The sequence below is a fragment of the Eutrema salsugineum genome, unplaced genomic scaffold, assembly GCF_000478725.1.
Source record: "Eutrema salsugineum unplaced genomic scaffold, Eutsalg1_0 scaffold_6, whole genome shotgun sequence".
NCBI classification, from domain to species: domain Eukaryota; kingdom Viridiplantae; phylum Streptophyta; class Magnoliopsida; order Brassicales; family Brassicaceae; genus Eutrema; species Eutrema salsugineum.
Genome location: NW_006256547.1, coordinates 436,213 through 453,264, shown reverse-complemented (window position 1 = coordinate 453,264; position 17,052 = coordinate 436,213). Strand labels below are relative to the sequence as shown.

At 33.9% G+C, this 17,052-nt stretch overlaps 4 protein-coding genes across 5 annotated transcripts; 3 read left to right on the top strand and 1 right to left on the bottom strand.

Annotated features, from left to right (window-relative positions):
• Positions 1-3,107: 3,107 nt before the first annotated feature.
• Positions 3,108-4,156, top strand: LOC18011732 (ethylene-responsive transcription factor ERF010). Its single transcript, XM_006393855.2, has one exon. The coding sequence runs from the start codon at positions 3,329-3,331 to the stop codon at positions 3,881-3,883; it is 555 nt and encodes a 184-aa protein (XP_006393917.1). The 5' UTR covers positions 3,108-3,328; the 3' UTR covers positions 3,884-4,156.
• A 4,090-nt stretch (positions 4,157-8,246) lies between these two features.
• On the top strand, positions 8,247-8,942 carry LOC112083359. Its single transcript, XM_024151019.1, has 2 exons — positions 8,247-8,252; positions 8,373-8,942. The coding sequence occupies exons 1-2, from the start codon at positions 8,247-8,249 to the stop codon at positions 8,940-8,942; spliced, it is 576 nt and encodes a 191-aa protein (XP_024006787.1).
• Positions 8,943-12,089: 3,147 nt separating this feature from the next.
• Positions 12,090-14,276, top strand: LOC18013262 (AP2-like ethylene-responsive transcription factor TOE3). The gene is made up of 9 exons (XM_006393854.2): positions 12,090-12,558; positions 12,677-12,702; positions 12,839-12,869; positions 12,986-13,073; positions 13,161-13,306; positions 13,411-13,455; positions 13,568-13,656; positions 13,739-13,815; positions 13,911-14,276. Exons 1-9 carry the CDS (start codon positions 12,191-12,193, stop codon positions 14,121-14,123), a joined length of 1,083 nt encoding a protein of 360 aa, XP_006393916.2. The 5' UTR covers positions 12,090-12,190; the 3' UTR covers positions 14,124-14,276.
• LOC18013261 (OTU domain-containing protein 3) lies at positions 13,862-16,538 on the bottom strand. Of its 2 annotated transcripts, XR_002897690.1 has the most exons (12): positions 16,381-16,538; positions 16,166-16,275; positions 16,007-16,082; positions 15,779-15,928; positions 15,618-15,679; positions 15,461-15,545; positions 15,231-15,377; positions 14,901-15,152; positions 14,703-14,800; positions 14,496-14,626; positions 14,342-14,403; positions 13,862-14,119 (listed from the first exon to the last, which is right to left on the bottom strand). XR_002897690.1 is itself a non-coding variant. In XM_024151835.1 (11 exons), the coding sequence occupies exons 1-10, from the start codon at positions 16,429-16,431 to the stop codon at positions 14,533-14,535; spliced, it is 1,125 nt and encodes a 374-aa protein (XP_024007603.1). In that variant the 5' UTR covers positions 16,432-16,538; the 3' UTR covers positions 14,191-14,403; positions 14,496-14,532. The 2 variants fall into 2 exon arrangements, 1 of the variants encoding a protein (XP_024007603.1); XM_024151835.1 differs by lacking the exon at positions 13,862-14,119 and having other exon boundaries at positions 14,191-14,403.
• Between the last annotated feature and the right edge of the window lie 514 nt (positions 16,539-17,052).

Sequence of the window (17,052 nt, the reverse complement as noted above, 5' to 3'; positions counted from 1 at the left end):
CAGAGTCGTGGGAACAATCCAAATATCATTCAACTCCTATCCTACAGATTTTTCTATAACAATTTCGATTATTAGGCTATTAAAAAAAATCATTTGCGTGTAACGATTCTCAAATGAGCATCGACTTATTATATATGAAAGGAACATAAATTGCTACTTAATTATAATCCTTATGTATATATATATATATATATATTGTAATTGTTCCTTGTCGGCTGCAATACAATTAGTAATCTTTTATATTATCGGAATAACTATGATATATACACTGACGTATACATATTATCAAGGACCACCGAACAAATTTTGGAAAACAAAAAAAGAAAAAACTCTTTGAAGAAATGTCCATTCGGGAAATTATGACTTATGGAGGTATATAGTAGATGGGTTCACATCACAAGAATATAACTGAATTCGTGAAGAAAAACAAGTCAAGATACCAGCAACAACATATTATATGGCTCAAGTTATTAATATTAAAGATCATAGTTTTATCATATATACGCTGTCGATAATCCATAAGAATAAATATCATTATCCAAATAAAATTTTAATGAAGAAAATACAACTCGATCGACACTCCTGAAAATAACATAAAACAATTATTGGAAGATCGGTTCTTTCGCGGATTAATATATTATTATTAATTATAATTAGTCTCCCACCTGCTGTATATAATATTTAATATTAATATCTAAATATTTTAATTTTGTTGTATCTTATTTACGTTAGATAACGACTGGACCAAAAAATCATTTATATATTTTTTTAACAAGAAAAGCCATTTATATATTTTATTTCTGTATTTTGTCTACAATCTTAGTGTACTGTATATCTGTTCTGGATTAAATTTCATGACCCATCATAACATTTTATTTGTGTAGGAGTTCACCAGAGAACATTGTTCGTTGTTAAATTTACCATATATAGAATTGATTACTGGAAAGAACTTAACGAATCCATTTTCAAGTTAATTAGAGATGTCTTAACTTTTCAAAAGATAAACTACTCATATCGCTGCTTATTGTTTTTGAAATTCGACTCTAAAATGTAATTGAATCCTGAAATCGCATTTCAAAAAATTAACTATCACTAGACTTACACGTATTATTTGGCCTAAATTCTCTCTTATTGTATCTCAACTAGTTTCTACTTTGCATATAGATACAAACATATGATTTTTCAAATTAAACGAAGGCTCTTGATGTAAACAAAAGCAAAAAACACAGGATGTTGGTAGGAATCAAAATTCGTAGAGAACATACTCTCTATCATTATTATGCTTACCATCATGCCACTGTTATTATTATATTACTGTTTTATTGACCATATAATTGGTTTGTTGTCGTAATTATCATTGTATTGTTTTGGGAACCCATTATTTGTGGTTTTACTCTCTTTTCTGTAATTACTTTAAAATGATGATTTTTTCTTCATTTCACACATATCAAAAGATAATTATAATTGATTATAAATACATCACTTTTTGTTTACTAAATAACTTCATAACTCTAAACTAATACTAGGTAAATTTTTTCAATTAACGTTTAACGAAATTTACAATTTTATCATCATTTTGGTTGATAAAATGTAAGTAAAAAATTATATAATAAGGAAAAAAAATGTTGACCAAAAAATCATTATAATATAAATGGAGAAGATATTATATTATGTAATACTCCATAATTTATTGGTTGTGTATAAAAAATATGATGATGGATGGCTAATACACTGAAATTCTCAAAGATATTGGGAATAACCATGGGAATATCAAAAGAGAAGGAGAAAAATGGGGATAGGACGAAAGTGAGGAGAATAACGGGGGGGGGGAATGAAAAGGACAAAAAGGACAATACATAATACGTGTCGTAATTTGAGTACACATAAAGTCAATTCCTAACGGTATCCAGTCACCGACCACCGACCTACCTTCCTCCCTCCACTATCCTACGCTTTACCGTAACACCGTATATCCTGTGTTTTATACACTATACGTTACATGTTACACTCTGTTTTTGTATATTTATTATTTATAATTTTACATACGATGATGATTATGCCAAAATGATATATATATATATACATATAACTTAAAAAATGAAATAGTGCAATAATATATTCTAAAATAATATTAAGTTGACATCAATCATGGAGTACACATTTCCAATAAAAACAGCCATTTTATAGTGCATTGTAGATATCTAAAATTTCATGTATTTTTATAAATTAATAAAATAAATTCAGCCTATGATGTATTTATGTTATGGTTTTAGTTTTTTTATTTTATTTTTAAAAAGTAATGAAAAGTACCTATCCTCATAAAACAGGCTCTTTTCGAAATACCCTTGAGAAAAGTGCTTATAATTTCTATTGTGTAAAATAATCATATATATAAAGAAGAAAAGGTTCTTCATATGACTCACCGTTTTGTAATTTGTTCACTATACTTTCAGCCTCATAATTTTTTTCTTACAACGCAATTATTATTCTCATGTTTAAATTTACGACAACAAAAATAGAAAATAAATGTTGTTATTTACACGGTTACACCTGGCTGATATAAGATTGAGCTAAATATCGAGAAGGTTTTGGTGATGATTATAACTTATCTCAATATAGCTTATGTTGTTTTTCTGGCGAGAGAGAGAGAGAGAGAGAGTCCAGGTATCCTTCGCATAAGTTTGTTAGAATCTGGTTAGACAATTTAGTACCAGGGTATAGTACGCAGAAGATGTTATTAAATAATGAGTATCAGGACGGTATATTCGTAGAAAAAAATCATTAAATAGTAAAACACACAGATGTTTTGCGTACTATATACATATGGGATAGTAGTATAATAGTATAAGTTAGAGAAGAAATCATATAATCACATTAATATATGCGCATGTCATTTCCACCACCTCTTCTTTCCCCCTATCCTCTTAAAAAGTTTCTGTTCCATTTTAAAAACAATCAATCAGAAGATACAGCTTTCATCAGCGGCCCAATTTTATTTTATTTTTTTATTTTTTTTTTAATTTTTTTTTGTAATTGATAATTCCAAACAGAGAAAAAAAACTTGTTATAACTCCAAAACGAATCCACAACCATGACAAGTTTATCTTCTAAATCCAACTAACCAAAATTCTCTCTCTCTGCTTTTCTTTTGTCGGTGAATTTGGATTTTTCTTTCCTCCACATCTTTCTTTCTCTCTCCTTGCTCCGACATATTTATTCTTTGTCATCGTCTCTCTCTCTCTTCGGCGAGACCCAGACCGAGAAAGAGTTGCTAATTCCTCAAAGCCCACCTCGAAAGTCTTTTTCTTGGGAGGGTTTAAGATCCTCCATGGACGGCGGCGGAGTAGCTGACGTGGCAGTCGCCGGGACGACGAGGAAGAGAGAGAGACCTTACAAAGGAATAAGGATGAGGAAGTGGGGAAAGTGGGTAGCGGAGATTCGAGAGCCTAACAAGCGCTCCAGGTTATGGCTCGGCTCTTACTCCACTCCTGAGGCGGCGGCGCGAGCTTACGACACGGCGGTTTTCTACCTCAGAGGACCTACGGCGAGACTCAACTTCCCGGAGCTTCTTCCCGGAGAGAAATTCTCCGACGAGGACATGTCGGCTGCGACGATTCGGAAAAAAGCGACGGAGGTCGGTGCTCAGGTTGATGCTTTAGGCACGGCGGTGCTAAATAACCGCCACCGTGTTTTTGGTCAGAACCGAGAGATTGATAATAATAAGAATTTTCATCTTAATTACCAAAACGGTGAGCGAGAAGAAGAAGAAGAAGATGATGACGATGATAAGAGATTGAAGAGTGGCGGCTGGTTATTGGATCGGGTTGACTTGAATAAATTACCCGACCCGGAAAGCTCCGATGAAGATTGGGAAAGCAAATAAAAATATAATATATAAATATAAATATATATATATATTTTGGAGCGGTGGCTGTTGCTAACGTACGCCTCGGCCGACTTCTGCGAAATCATTAGCGCCGTTTATCCCTTTTTTTTTTTGCATTACTGAAATTTTAGGGTTTTTAGTAATTTGTTTTGTCTTTAATTACGGGTTTTGCGGTTTATGGAATTTTAGGCTATTATTGCTTAAAAAATGCAAAATGTATATTACTTACTCATTGATACTCGTTAATGAAATTCGCCCTATTTCCTATAATTAAATTGTATAAATAAGAGGCATATCCTAAATATCTTTTTTCGTCGAAAAAAAAACCAAAAAAATGCCCCTTTATTTAAACTTTGAGAAGTTTTACTTGATTCGTAGATAATCGATTAAGAAAGTTTTCTGAAAATATAATAACGTTTTTTTGTAGATTTTATGATGTGTTTTCATAGTTTTTCTTCTTCTTAAAAGCCCTCTCTTCTTAATTTGAATTTCAGGGGATTGTGAGGAAGATTAAAGCGAATGAACTGGATATCAAGTTGAATAATAATAACGAGACAAAGTATGACCTACATGCATATCATATAAAAGCAACTTGACATAGTCTATCTCTATTAATTACGTCCACATTTTTTGTTTTCTTATAATTCATAAAGCTATATTCATATATATGTAATGCATATATGGATAAGATTTTTTGGGTCGTTAGGGACTTGGGGTGTTTTGTTTTTGTCTTCTGCTCCATTTCTATTTGTTATGTGGGTACCATTTAGATTTTATATGCTCAATCTTTTTCAAGGTCTATAATATTGCTTTTATTCTGAGATATGTTCCTGATAATTAAAATTTCGGTACCTTATATATACCGGGGTTTGAAAATTTTCTTCACCATACGTTTTTAATTTTATCATTAGTATGCGACAGGGACCAAGAAAAAGTATTGTATTACTATGTATATTATATTATGCATTTTCATCTGAGATCGTGTTCGGATGGTTAATTCTGCCAATGCTTTTTCTTGAGGGGAAAGAAAAAATGATGATCCTCTCGCATGGATTATATATTAGTGCGTAATTCTACTGTTTATCATGTATGTTATTTGTTGTTATATTATTTTTAAACAGGAAGGAAATGCGAAGATACCAAAATAAGAAAGAGTACAGGTGCATGAGTCCAAGACAAGAATAGCAAAAGTGGAGCTTTGAGTTGATTTTTGATGGGCCTTCCCTTTTTATTCTGTCCGAAGAGCAATTTATCCTTTTTAACACAAAATTGTATCTGAACCGGACCAAATTTTACTGTTGATAAAATCGTTTTTTGTTGGTCCAAATCGGTTTTTTATGATCTAATAGCTCTCATATTAAGTGACAGATTATGTTTGTTTATTATTTTAAATCCTGTACTAGTAATTAACTGAATCCTCATCACGAATCTGACCAGGGACATTTCAATACACATTTCGGTTAATCAACTTAAAATTATTGACCCAAGTCCCCATCTTTTCCAAGCTCCCTGTCTGATCCTTGTTTCTCGTTGTCAGTATGTCGATGGAGTTTACTCAAAATTATTAGATATATGAAACCACATCAGATCAACATAGTTCAAAATTTGCATGGTAGTAAATGGGGAATGCGAAGCTCTGATTCAAAAACTGTATCCAAGTTTATGATCAAGATCATATTAAAGTTTATTAATATCTTGTAGTTGTTATCTGGTTTGTTTGGGAAGCAAATGAAATTTTTAGTTATGTTTGATTTTTAGCCAATTTTTTTTTTATAGAAACGGAAAAGAAATATCACACTATTTGCCATATACAATCATGTAGGAACTACAATTAGATGAGATAGTAGACAACATTTCACACTAAGGTTACCGAAAAAAGTTACAAAATTACAAATAATCATAGAAACAAGATACGTCAGAGCTATCTTCCTAACTTCGTAGAGATTCCTATATAACTATCGACCTACAGTTTCCTTATATGTGAGTTTTTTTTTTCTTCTAAGAAACGTAACAAAACTTTGCTGACATTACATTTTACTCGCGTCAGATTTTGGTTCAGTTCAGTAAGCTTGATAATGGGTCTAATTAAAGCCCAATCCGGCCCATGAGAAATTATGAGCTGTATTGTTCGGACATAATTAAGTACGTTGCTGACATGCCTGCCATCGCTCAAGAACGGGGGAAATATAATATTTTGTAATAGACGATTTCTTCAAGAATCTTTAAAAATCAAGAGATTTATACTTATTGATCTTGTACAATTTTGCTTTATTTTTTTCTTATTTTATTAGTGATTTCTTTTTTTTGTATAAAATGTTAAATTATATTCAAAGAAAAAATAACTTTTTTACATGAATCTTTTATAGAAAATTTGTTTCTTGTTTTATTAGTAGATTTCTTGCGCGATGCCTTTAGACAATTTTGGTATGTACTACTTGGAAATTGGTTTGGACGAATAAACCAAGAAAACAAATTGTATTAGCAAGTTTATCGAATAAGAATATAAATACCTTGGCTTTAGCGCACCCATCAATTTCTTGAATTCCAATTCGAAGCAAAGTTTTCACCACCACTGGCCCCTAATCCTAGCTTTCTATTTATCTATATATAACACAATTGCTCGGAAATTATTAAAAGATGCTTTATATTAATAAGTAGAAACTTAATTGAAAAAAAAAAGTACTGTCTCTGTTTCATAATAAGTATCGTTTTAGATTTTATTTTTTGTTTCAAAAAGAGTATTATTCTGCATTTTTTATGTAACTTTTTACCTTTATTTTCTGTTTTATCTATCATTTAAAGATAATAGTCTTTGTAATTAAATGTTATAAAAATATATTAATTAGGAATATATTTGTATATTTTATTAATTTCTTAATCTGTGTGAAATATGTCATATGAAACGGAGGGAGTATAAATCTTAGAAGGAGTTTTGCTTCGAAAACTATACACCAATCAACTACAGTGATAAATCAACATATGATGATTACGATATGTTTTTTTGTTGCAAAAATATACAATATGTTAGCAATACATATAAATCAAAAACTAAGAAAAACGTAAATACATAAAAAAGGTTATTCACGTGAGTCACGTTGCAGAGAGAGAGAGGGTCTGTTCGTTTGCTTGCCGCAGGAGGCTGCGGCTGCGGCTTGCGTCCGTTTGTTGTTCGTTACTCTGACGCAGCTTCCTGCGGCCAGACGCGGCGTCCAAATGCTGCGTTCTGCGTCTTTAATTTTTGGAATCCAGCGTTGTGACAAAAGACGCGGCGTTTAAAACTGTAAATTACAAAGCTAACCTTATAACAATTTGTTAATTACAAAAGACATTTACCCTAAAAAAAAAAAGTGTCGAGATCTTTCTCTCTTCTCTGCGCCGAAACTCTTCTTCCCCATTCATCTTCTCCATCTTCTCCATCAGCTGAGCTTAAAAGTTTAATGGATCGGGAGCAGAAGCGACTTTAAACCCACCTTCCAAACTCCATCAATCCTCTTCTCTCTTCCCAGGTCGAATCTGTAAATCTAATCTGATTGACTTTTGAAAATTAGAATGTGTTATTGATTTTTTAGTGTCGGAGAAAGTTCGATCTCGTTGCTAGGTTCTTTTGTAGCTCATGGGTTTTTGATAGATTCGTCTGCTTTAGAAGTGTATCTCTGCATTTTTATGCCTGCTCGATTTGCACACAATCTGTTTTTGTTTTTTAAAGCTGAATGACAACTTAAAGGCACTTTTGTGTTATATTTTTTCTTCTTCTTCTCTATCCATGTTTTTGATTCAGTAATCGATTGAGACATGTCTGAAGTTTGTGCTCAAACTGGAAATAGGCAACTGTGTTAATTTGCTTGCAAACCTGTCGATTTTTTTTTCTGAATTTGGAGCTTGGTGCTTATCTTTATGCAACGATAGCCATAGGATGGACAAGAGGAATATGAATGCGAGAGTACAAGGATAATTAGTGGAAAATGTGAATGTTGTTGCAAAGAATATTTCAGTTCAATGAGGTGGAATTGTATCGTGGGAAACAAAAGTCTTGGATTTGATCAACTTTAAAGCTTTAGTATAGAATCTCCATGGATATGCCTTAGAACTTATATATTTGTTTATATTCATGCAACAGGTGTGTTTACAGAGCTTATTCAGTAGATACAAGTCAAAGGAGTGCAGGTAATATTGCATATCTCTATATTCTCAATTGCTCAACCTAAAAAGGATGAATCTTTTTTTTAAGGGATTTAGTTTTCATGGATGAGTCGTTTTCAAAAAATAGACACTAGGGGTTTTCAGAAGACGGGGCTTTCTCTAAAACTATATTATTTTGATGATATCATCATCACAAAGAACTTCCTTGAATTCGTGGGTCATGGATGTGTGATCTTGTTCAATGCCTTTACTTGAGATTCTTGTGATTTTTCGACATAGTGGAACAAGATAGCCAATGATGCATTCACGATGTTGCTTGATATAAGTTTTTGATATGATTTTGCAGATGGTTAGAAGATGGATATTGGAGGATGAAGATGATGATGATGAACTTGGTTTTTTTTATTTGCTTACTGCTGAGAGATTGAGTCATAGAACAGATCGAGGAGCCGGATGGCGTCATGTTCAAAAGCTTATGCATGGATCAGATCAGCAATGTTATGATATTCTTCGAATGAAGCAGAGACCATTTAAAGAATTGTGCAAGATGCTATCTAGGCGATATGGATTAAGGGAGTCTGAAAATGTTTACGTTGAGGAATCTGTTGCCATGTTTCTTGAGGTGGTCGGTCAAGATATGACTATGCGGGTTATAGCTGAAAGATATCAACGGTCATTGGATACAGTGAAAAGGAAACTTGATGATGTGTTGAGTGTTCTTCTCAAGTTTGCCGCAGATACACTAAAACCAGAAGAAGGTGAGTTTACAAGAGTACACCCCGTTTTGACGAAAGGAAACCGATATCGACCATTTAAAAACTGTATTGGAGCACTTGATGGAACTCATATCCCGGTTCGCCCTCCTAGTCGAAATGCAGAGGCATATAGAGGTAGAAATGCAGAGGCAGAGGCATAAAGAAGATTATAATACTCATGGTGATGAAGATGTAAGAAGGGAAGAAGATGAAGAAATTGATGATAGTAGCAGTGAAGAAGATCATGGTGGACATATTTTTTATGAGCCGACCGGTGATAGAGCGATGGAAGCTTTGCGCGACACTCTCACAACTGAATATGGTAGCCGTCATCGATTACCTTATTAGATATTTCAGTTTATGACTTTGTTTTTTGTTTCTTTATGATTTGGTGTATTATTACGTATGTTTTGTTATATTTAATGACTTAATTTATGACTTGGTTTATTTTATTTTAATGATTTAGTTTATCTTTTTTTTTGTTTTAGTAAATTGTATGATTTTATCACAAAGATTATAATGGTATAATTAGATTTGATTACAAAAATTATTACTATAATTGCTAACTAATTTTTTTTATAAATTTAGAAACTATTTAAAGTATGCTTTTATTAAAATGTAAATGTACAAATTTATAAATAATTAAAATTTTATTTAAATGAAAAATTTGGTAAAAACAAAATCGACGCACAGCTAGCAAACGAACAAAAATGCATAACTTGCGATCAAACGCAGCGTTTAACCGTGCGGCTGCAAAACGAACAAACTTGCGACCAGTCGCAGCGACCAGACGCGCGGCTGACAAACGAACAACAATCATCTGCGTCTGGTCGCAGCGTCTAGCCGCAGGTCGCAGCCGCAGGCGGCTGACAAACGAACAGGGCCAGAGAGAGATCAGCTTCCGTGATCTTGATGAAAAGTGGAGCCAACAATTTTCAACTGCCTAGATCCACCGACGGTACGAGGATGATTTTATCGAGACCGTCCGATGTTTCCAAGCTGTCATCATATTTGAATATTTTTTATAACAATAGTATTTCTAATCTGAGATGATTGTGCCGACACACTTTTTTGGTGTTATGTGTCTCTATAACTCACTTAAAATTTGTACAGAGTTATAATTATGATAGTGAAAGGTTTGATGCAAGCCACGTTTTTCATGTACACTATGATCTAAAAATATCTAAATCCATATTAATTCAGTTCGATTAAATATTTGATTACTGTTGTCTAGTCCAAAACTGACTAACTAAAACGTCGTTACTACTACTAGTTACATGTGTTATTCGTGTTAAAGGTTTTTTCTCTTATAATTTTATAATTGTGGGTGATCTGAATTCCGCATGATACTAGGGAATTAGGATTAATTATGGTCCAACCACAAACAATTTAAGTCGTCTTTAGTAACTCTTAGGTTTGCCGTCAATCTTGCTGAGAAAACTTAATTTAATACTTATTCAACCCAGCCGAACCATCCAATTTTAACTTTCCAAACGTGCTAATAATTAATTTTAGTTATGAAAAACGATTTTCAAGGAAAACAATTTATACTTAGAATTGTTATAATGAGATTCATATCTTAGTTATAGAGGAAACATATTCTGAACTGATTTCCATGATGCTTATCAACGAATCAACACACGTTTTTGTGTAAATTTCTTATTTTGTCATTTGAAATTAGATTACGATCTGCTTAAAATGATAAATATTGGCTGTTAAGTGGAAAAATACCAGAGTCAACAGTCTTCAAAAGAGAAATATGGCCCTAAAAAGGAGAATTCAACAACCGCAAACTAGACTTATCTCAAAATCATCTAACAAAGCAAAAATCATCAAACACAAATTCAAAATTATCCCAATTAAGAACCAAGAGAAATAATTTTCCGAGCATTAATCTTCAAATGGGTTGGAATCCATTATAAGGGGAAAAAAGCTATCTACAGTCAAAAGGAGGAAAAGCTATCCGATATGATGATTTGTTAAGACTTAAGAGAAACAACAGTGGGGTTAAATATTTCCATTATCGAATCGACAAACACATATTGATAAATATTTATACATATAGAGAGCTCCAGGAGAGAGAGAGCTCCAGGAGAGAGAGAGAGAGAGAGAGAGGGTTCTTTTTTATAATTACCACTTAGGGAAAGAAACAGAGAGCATCAAAGCATCGTCATAGTTCCATTAGGGGAAGGTTTGGCTTTTTCTCCCCACTTGTAATATTCCTCTTTCACGCTTTGGCTCTCCTTTTGCCCACACCTATTTTTTTGTTGCTTTACTCACTATTTAACACGTAATTTCAATTCAGCAAAAAATGCATACTAATAAATCACATAAAAATTGATAGATTGGATAAATTTTTCTTTCAAAGTTGGTGTATTAGTTTTTATATACTGTCTTAACGTGAGAGGGAGCGTGAGTGCACGCGTGGGAAACAGGAGAGTGAAGGTGTAGTGATGATCAAAGGCAATGAACAGAAAAATGGTGAGAGAGAGAACGCTGTTTCCCGTACTCTTGGATGGGGGTATTTTCGGTAATACTTCTTTTCTTTTTTGCCCCCTCACATTATTTCCGTTTCCGTTTCCTTTTTTTCTCGTACCAAACTCTTTCACGGATTTGTTCATCCTCTCTTGTTTTTTGTTTTAATACACTTACTATAATAATTTGTGTCTCTCCTCCTTTTTATATTTATTAATTTTCGTTTGTCAATATTTTTTCTCGCTGTCGCAGATAATGTATAAGTCAAATTTTGATAAGAAATCATATAAATAAATAAAAATCCTCATTCCACTAGATCTTTTCATTTTTCTCATCTTGTAGATAACAGGCTAATAGCAGTGGTTAATATATTCGTAAATGAACATCTTTGAATTGTTGTGCCAATATTTTTCTTTTTCTTTCGTTGATAAAGATTATTGTGCCAATAATAAGAATGGATAAAAATAAAAATCATAGTCCTCCTACTGCTATAGGCAAAATGATAAATTTTTTTGAGTAGTTGGAGTAGGAGAAACTAAAAAGTACAATAAATTAAATAAGATACTCCCATCTACATCCTACTTTTCCATCCCATAATAGTTTCAGTAAAATTTTGAATTTCTGAATATAATTTCCCTTTATATATAAAGAGAATTGTGGTGTCAATACTCAGGAGACCAAAAACTAGGAAGCAGGCTAATGCACTTGTTTTGGGAAATAATCAAATTTCAAAAAAGCTTTCTACTAAATATTAGTTCTTTATTATTTTGATAAATTTTGATTTTTAAAGTGGGTCCTCATTATTTAATTATTTATTTACTTATTCGATCCCACCATATTGCTCTGATGGTTCTCTTCTCAGCTGAGTCTTCTTCTCTCTTATTGCTCCCAAAATTCTTGTTCTTTTTTTTTATCCAGTCTCTACAAAAAAGCAATGTGGAACCTTAACGACTCACCAGATCATCACGAAGAATCAGACGTTAGAGGGAATCGGGTTGGTCACGTGTCAAGCTCAACGAGCCAATCCACCACGTGGCTGCTATCTGTGCCTCCGGTGACCCGGAATTTTTTTCCGGGTAAAAGCATGGAACCGAGTCAAGTTGGAGAAATATCCGGTCCCGGTTTCCCTGGAAACCAATGTATCGTTCAGTCGGATCCTAGCGGGTCGGGTCGTCCAGAAAAGTCGGAGCCGGAGACATCGCAGCCTGTGAAAAAGAGCCGACGTGGACCTCGCTCACGGAGCTCTCAGTACAGAGGAGTTACTTTTTATCGTCGAACCGGAAGATGGGAGTCACATATTTGGTATTCTCTTCAACCATATAACAAAAAAAAAACCATATAACATTAATTCATTATTTCATTTGAGTCAATACCTTGATTTTATCTTTTCTTGTAAAATGTTTTGAAATATATCATGCAGGGACTGTGGGAAGCAAGTGTACTTAGGTATGGTTCATATTTTGTTTTTTTTTCTTATAAAAAAAACTCAATTTCTTATAGAAACTTGCTACGATTTTACATGTGTCTGTCTATTTGTATTCGTTTTGTTTAACAAGATAAAGGTTTTTTGGTTACATTTCAGGTGGATTCGACACAGCACATGCTGCTGCTCGGTATATCTTCCTTATCCAAATATCAATGTGAAAGAAACCTAATATAGATTAGTATGTTTATTATAGTTTATTGTTATACAATAAATTTTGGGTGAATTAACAACTATTTGGGACAGTGCCTATGATCGAGCCGCAGTTAAATTCAGAGGTGTAGATGCAGATATTAATTTCGACATTGAAGACTACGTGGAAGATTTTAAACAGGTTAGGGTATTAATTATTTCTAGATATATATTGTAGTTTCAAGTAATTAATTATTACTCGAGCACAAACAAATACTATTATCTACAGATGAGCAATTTGACGAAGGAAGAGTTCATGCATGTTCTTCGAAGGCAAAGCCCTGGGTTTCCAAGAGGCAGTTCGAAATATAGAGGTGTCACTTTGCATAAATGTGGAAGATGGGAGGCTCGATTGGGTCAATTTCTTAACAAAAAGTATTCACTAGTTTAATAGTTTTGGGGGTAAATTTTTACTTTTGAATATATTTTTTTCACTTACGGAGTTTTTAATTTGTACTGTGTTGTCTGCTTTGTTTCAGGTACGTTTATTTGGGTCTCTTTGATACCGAGATGGAAGCTGCAAGGTACTTTTTTATTGTTCAATGTCTTATCAATGACGTTTTAGAAATAACTATTCCTTTTATCGGTACGAAAGATTGATATACATTTTGCTTTTTCGTGATATTGAAATAATAGAGCATACGATAAAGCGGCAATAAAGTGTAATGGAAAAGACGCAGTTACCAATTTTGACCCTAAAATATACGAAGAAGAGCTTAGCCCAGGTAATTTGATTCTACATTTTCAGTTTTTAAAAATACGAATTTGCTCCAATTAAAACAATTTGATGGTAACAAAAATGAACAGAGAAGAAGTGGAATGATCATAACCTTGATCTAAGCCTAGGAGAATCAAAGTCGGAAGAGTTTGGTATCAAATCCGAGGTAAATGTTTATATATATATATATATACATTATATCTTGGATTTGTCGGAATATAGATAAAATTTTGATAATGGTTTAAATTGATCATTTTAAAGATTACGAGCATGAGAAGTAGGATTAGAGATGAGGAGAGATTATTAGGCAGCGATCTCTCGCTAGCGATGAAGGCAACGAAGACCGTCGGATCGGAAAAGCAATCGGACGGTGGAGGAGAGCAAGTGGGAATGGCAGCATCATCAGGATTCTCTCCTCACAATTCTCCTTGGAACCACCACAGTCCTCGCACCTTCCACTTCTCTCATCCCTGATTTATCACAATTCATCATCTGAGCTCTAGTGCGTGTCAACTTCAAGATATGCTTTAGAGAAAATGAATTATTTCAAGAGCTATTTATGGACTCCGTCGTATATACATTATATGTTCTTGAGTCGATATAAGAGTTAATTTTTTTTTTCTCGTTAATTTATTCATACAACAACCCGCGAGTGAACATCCTAAATCAAAATTCAAAACCAATCCCAATACCTGAGCAAGCTGTTATGTGAAGTTTCCAATGGATCGTAAGAAGAAGATTATCTTTTTCATCCCTGAAGAAGAGAGAAACCAAACCGGAATTACTACGTCTTACTGCTCTTTCTTAACAGACAAAATAGAATGAATTAAATATAAAAGTAATCACCTTTATATTTCATTAAGTTTAAGTGTGTGAGACTTCATTATATACAAAGAGCACCCATATCTGTTTCCACTTCATTCAATGTTCCTCTCCTCGAATTCTTTCTCCCCTTCTTCGACTCCATCGTATGGCTCCTGCAAATCAGTTAAGAAATTCTCATCTTTGGTTATGTCTTGTGAGTGTTTTGTAGAATCCAATCAAGAAACTTACACTAACAGTTTAACAGAGGATCTCCCAGTTGCTGTTCCGCAGCAGGACTTGTATTTCTTCTTTGAACCACATGGACACGATTTATTCCTCGGGATCTTCTACAGTTTTTCCGCAAAAATTACTTGCATAAGTCAATACTCAAAATCACATTCTTACGCAATCTTAAAGGAAAGTAGCTATTTTCATGCTTTAATTAACCTTCTCATCGGTCTGTGAACTGCACTTTGCAAGGACTGTTTCGATATTACTGCAGCTAGCTGATTCCTCCTCATTCATTTCTTCTCTTGGTTTCTTGGTGCTTTCCATTGTACTGTCACTTGCTTCCTCTCGATTTTTGATGTCTGCCACAGAAGTGGTTTCTGAATCATTTTCAGTCAAAGACTCCATTCCTTGCTCGGCTATCAGGAAATCTATCGCAGCATCCACATCACCGTTTACTTGTACTAGAACCTAAAGGGAGATTCCAGATAAGAGAGGACTAATGATCATATTTCTTCACACAATTAACCAAGCATCAGCTTATCTCACCTGTTCAGCTTTCTCAGCATTGTCATAGCAACTACCCGACATGACTACATTGATAGCAGCATCCACCTTACACTTATCCGCTCTGCTTTTGGAGTTGCTCTCAATAGCTTTCGCTTGTTTAGATGCTGCTGACACTTTAGCATCAGCCTTTCACAAAGCTGGAACTCATTAGGCCAGTGCAAAAGAGCATTTACACCATAAACACCGAGATAAAGTTTGAAGTAAAAAACCTCTATTACAACAGGCGTGGCTGGTCCTCCACAAGCATCTTCCTTCAAACGCACACTGTTATAGTGTTCCCCATCGTGGTAAGACCTGAAAGAGGAACCTTTTTTAAGTAGAAGAAAATTCAACCATTTCCATCTTGGGAGATCATCTACTGCTTACAGATGGATCATGCGGGTTCTAGCATCTTCAAAGTTGCGTATATACCAACGCGGTGACATGTTCTGCAACAAGAAGAACAAAAGCATGTCCTGTGATATTCCAGCAATTTCACACTAATGATTCTCAGATAGTATCCTAGTTTCTGGCCTATAAAAAATTACCCTGTGGATACATATATTACAGCGTGTGACAAGAGAAGCTGCCTGTAACTCCATATTCCCAGCCCAAGTTCCATCATCGTCCATGGTTTTAATGTAATCCTCAAATGGAACATCATCTTCGATAAAAGGCTCAAACATTTCACGGTTTTTCTGTAAAATCCATATCATCAAACTGAGAGTATATTTATATATAGGATTGCTAACAAAAAAAGATGAAATGGGACTTACCACTATATACTGTACAACCATGCTACGGTACTTGCTGTGTTCATCCTCATTGCCTTGCAATTGATCAGCAAGTGCCCTGCGAAGAGAAAACCATGTCAATCTCACAATTCAAGCATGATCGAATCGACCATGTTTGGGATTTGTGAGAGAAACACAGACCTGAAGAAACAATTACCATCTGAAGTCACTTGGATTATCTTAAGCCCCAAGGCGTCAAGCTGAGTACGAAATTGAGAGAGATCACAATCCTTTCCTTGCTTCTTCTTCACCTATGAATCAATGAAACAATCGAAACATAAATTTACAATACTCGATAACAGTGATTGAATCAGACAACCGCCTGCGAATCAAAAACCATGAGCCCGGAGACGCACCTGATGCGGTTGTTTCTTAAGCTTAGATTTCTGTGGCTTCGCTTTCGCCATTATTATTTTTTTGTTTGCTTTCCGTCTTCTCACAACTTCTGAGACCGAAATGAATCGTGAAGCTTGTCAGTCGGATAGTTGCGGCGGCGCAATGAAAAAATATTTCGTCGCCGTCGATTCCCCGGTACACCCAACTTGGGCCAAAAGAGCTTTATAACAAAACGATCCACAGGCCCAATAAGCTACGAAAAAAACAATTCTCACGGGTTAAAGATTAATGCAAGGGAAATGGAATTAGCAAACATGTGCAGATTCGGCGAATGAAACTTTAATAACCATATAAAAGTTTTATAATGATCCATTTGTCAGTTTTTTTGTATTCAACACTAAATTGGACCGATTATTTTTTGTTTGTTAAACTTTGATAATGATCCATTTAAATATTTTTATACAATATGCTTATTAATAAAAATATCAAATATTAGATTTCAAATTTAAAGTTAATAAAGAAAATATTTTATAATTGTGAAATTATTGACATACACGTGTATTGCACTACAATTTTATGTTAGTATCACTGTCTATCAACTAAAGATAAAGTGAAGCGAAATACGAACCAATCATATGTAGATTCCATATTCACTTACCTAACCTAGCCTTAAACTTTATTATTAAACACAT

What these genes read in the sequence shown, in the direction of transcription:
- LOC18013262 (XM_006393854.2), top strand. Translation starts at nt 12,191, where the DNA reads ATGTGGAACCTTAACGACTCACCAGATCATCACGAAGAATCAGACGTT. An exon ending in AGATGGGAGTCACATATTTG is followed by an intron (nt 12,559 to 12,676) that starts GTATTCTCTTCA and finishes TATATCATGCAG; the next exon opens with GGACTGTGGGAAGCAAGTGT. An exon ending in GGTCAATTTCTTAACAAAAA is followed by an intron (nt 13,307 to 13,410) that starts GTATTCACTAGT and finishes GCTTTGTTTCAG; the next exon opens with GTACGTTTATTTGGGTCTCT.
- LOC18013261 (XM_024151835.1), bottom strand. Translation starts at nt 16,431, where the DNA reads ATGGCGAAAGCGAAGCCACAGAAATCTAAGCTTAAGAAACAACCGCAT. An exon ending in GATGGTAATTGTTTCTTCAG is followed by an intron (nt 16,083 to 16,165) that starts GTCTGTGTTTCT and finishes TTCTCTTCGCAG; the next exon opens with GGCACTTGCTGATCAATTGC. An exon ending in GTTCACAGACCGATGAGAAG is followed by an intron (nt 14,801 to 14,900) that starts GTTAATTAAAGC and finishes GAAAAACTGTAG; the next exon opens with AAGATCCCGAGGAATAAATC.
- LOC18011732 (XM_006393855.2), top strand. Translation starts at nt 3,329, where the DNA reads ATGGACGGCGGCGGAGTAGCTGACGTGGCAGTCGCCGGGACGACGAGG.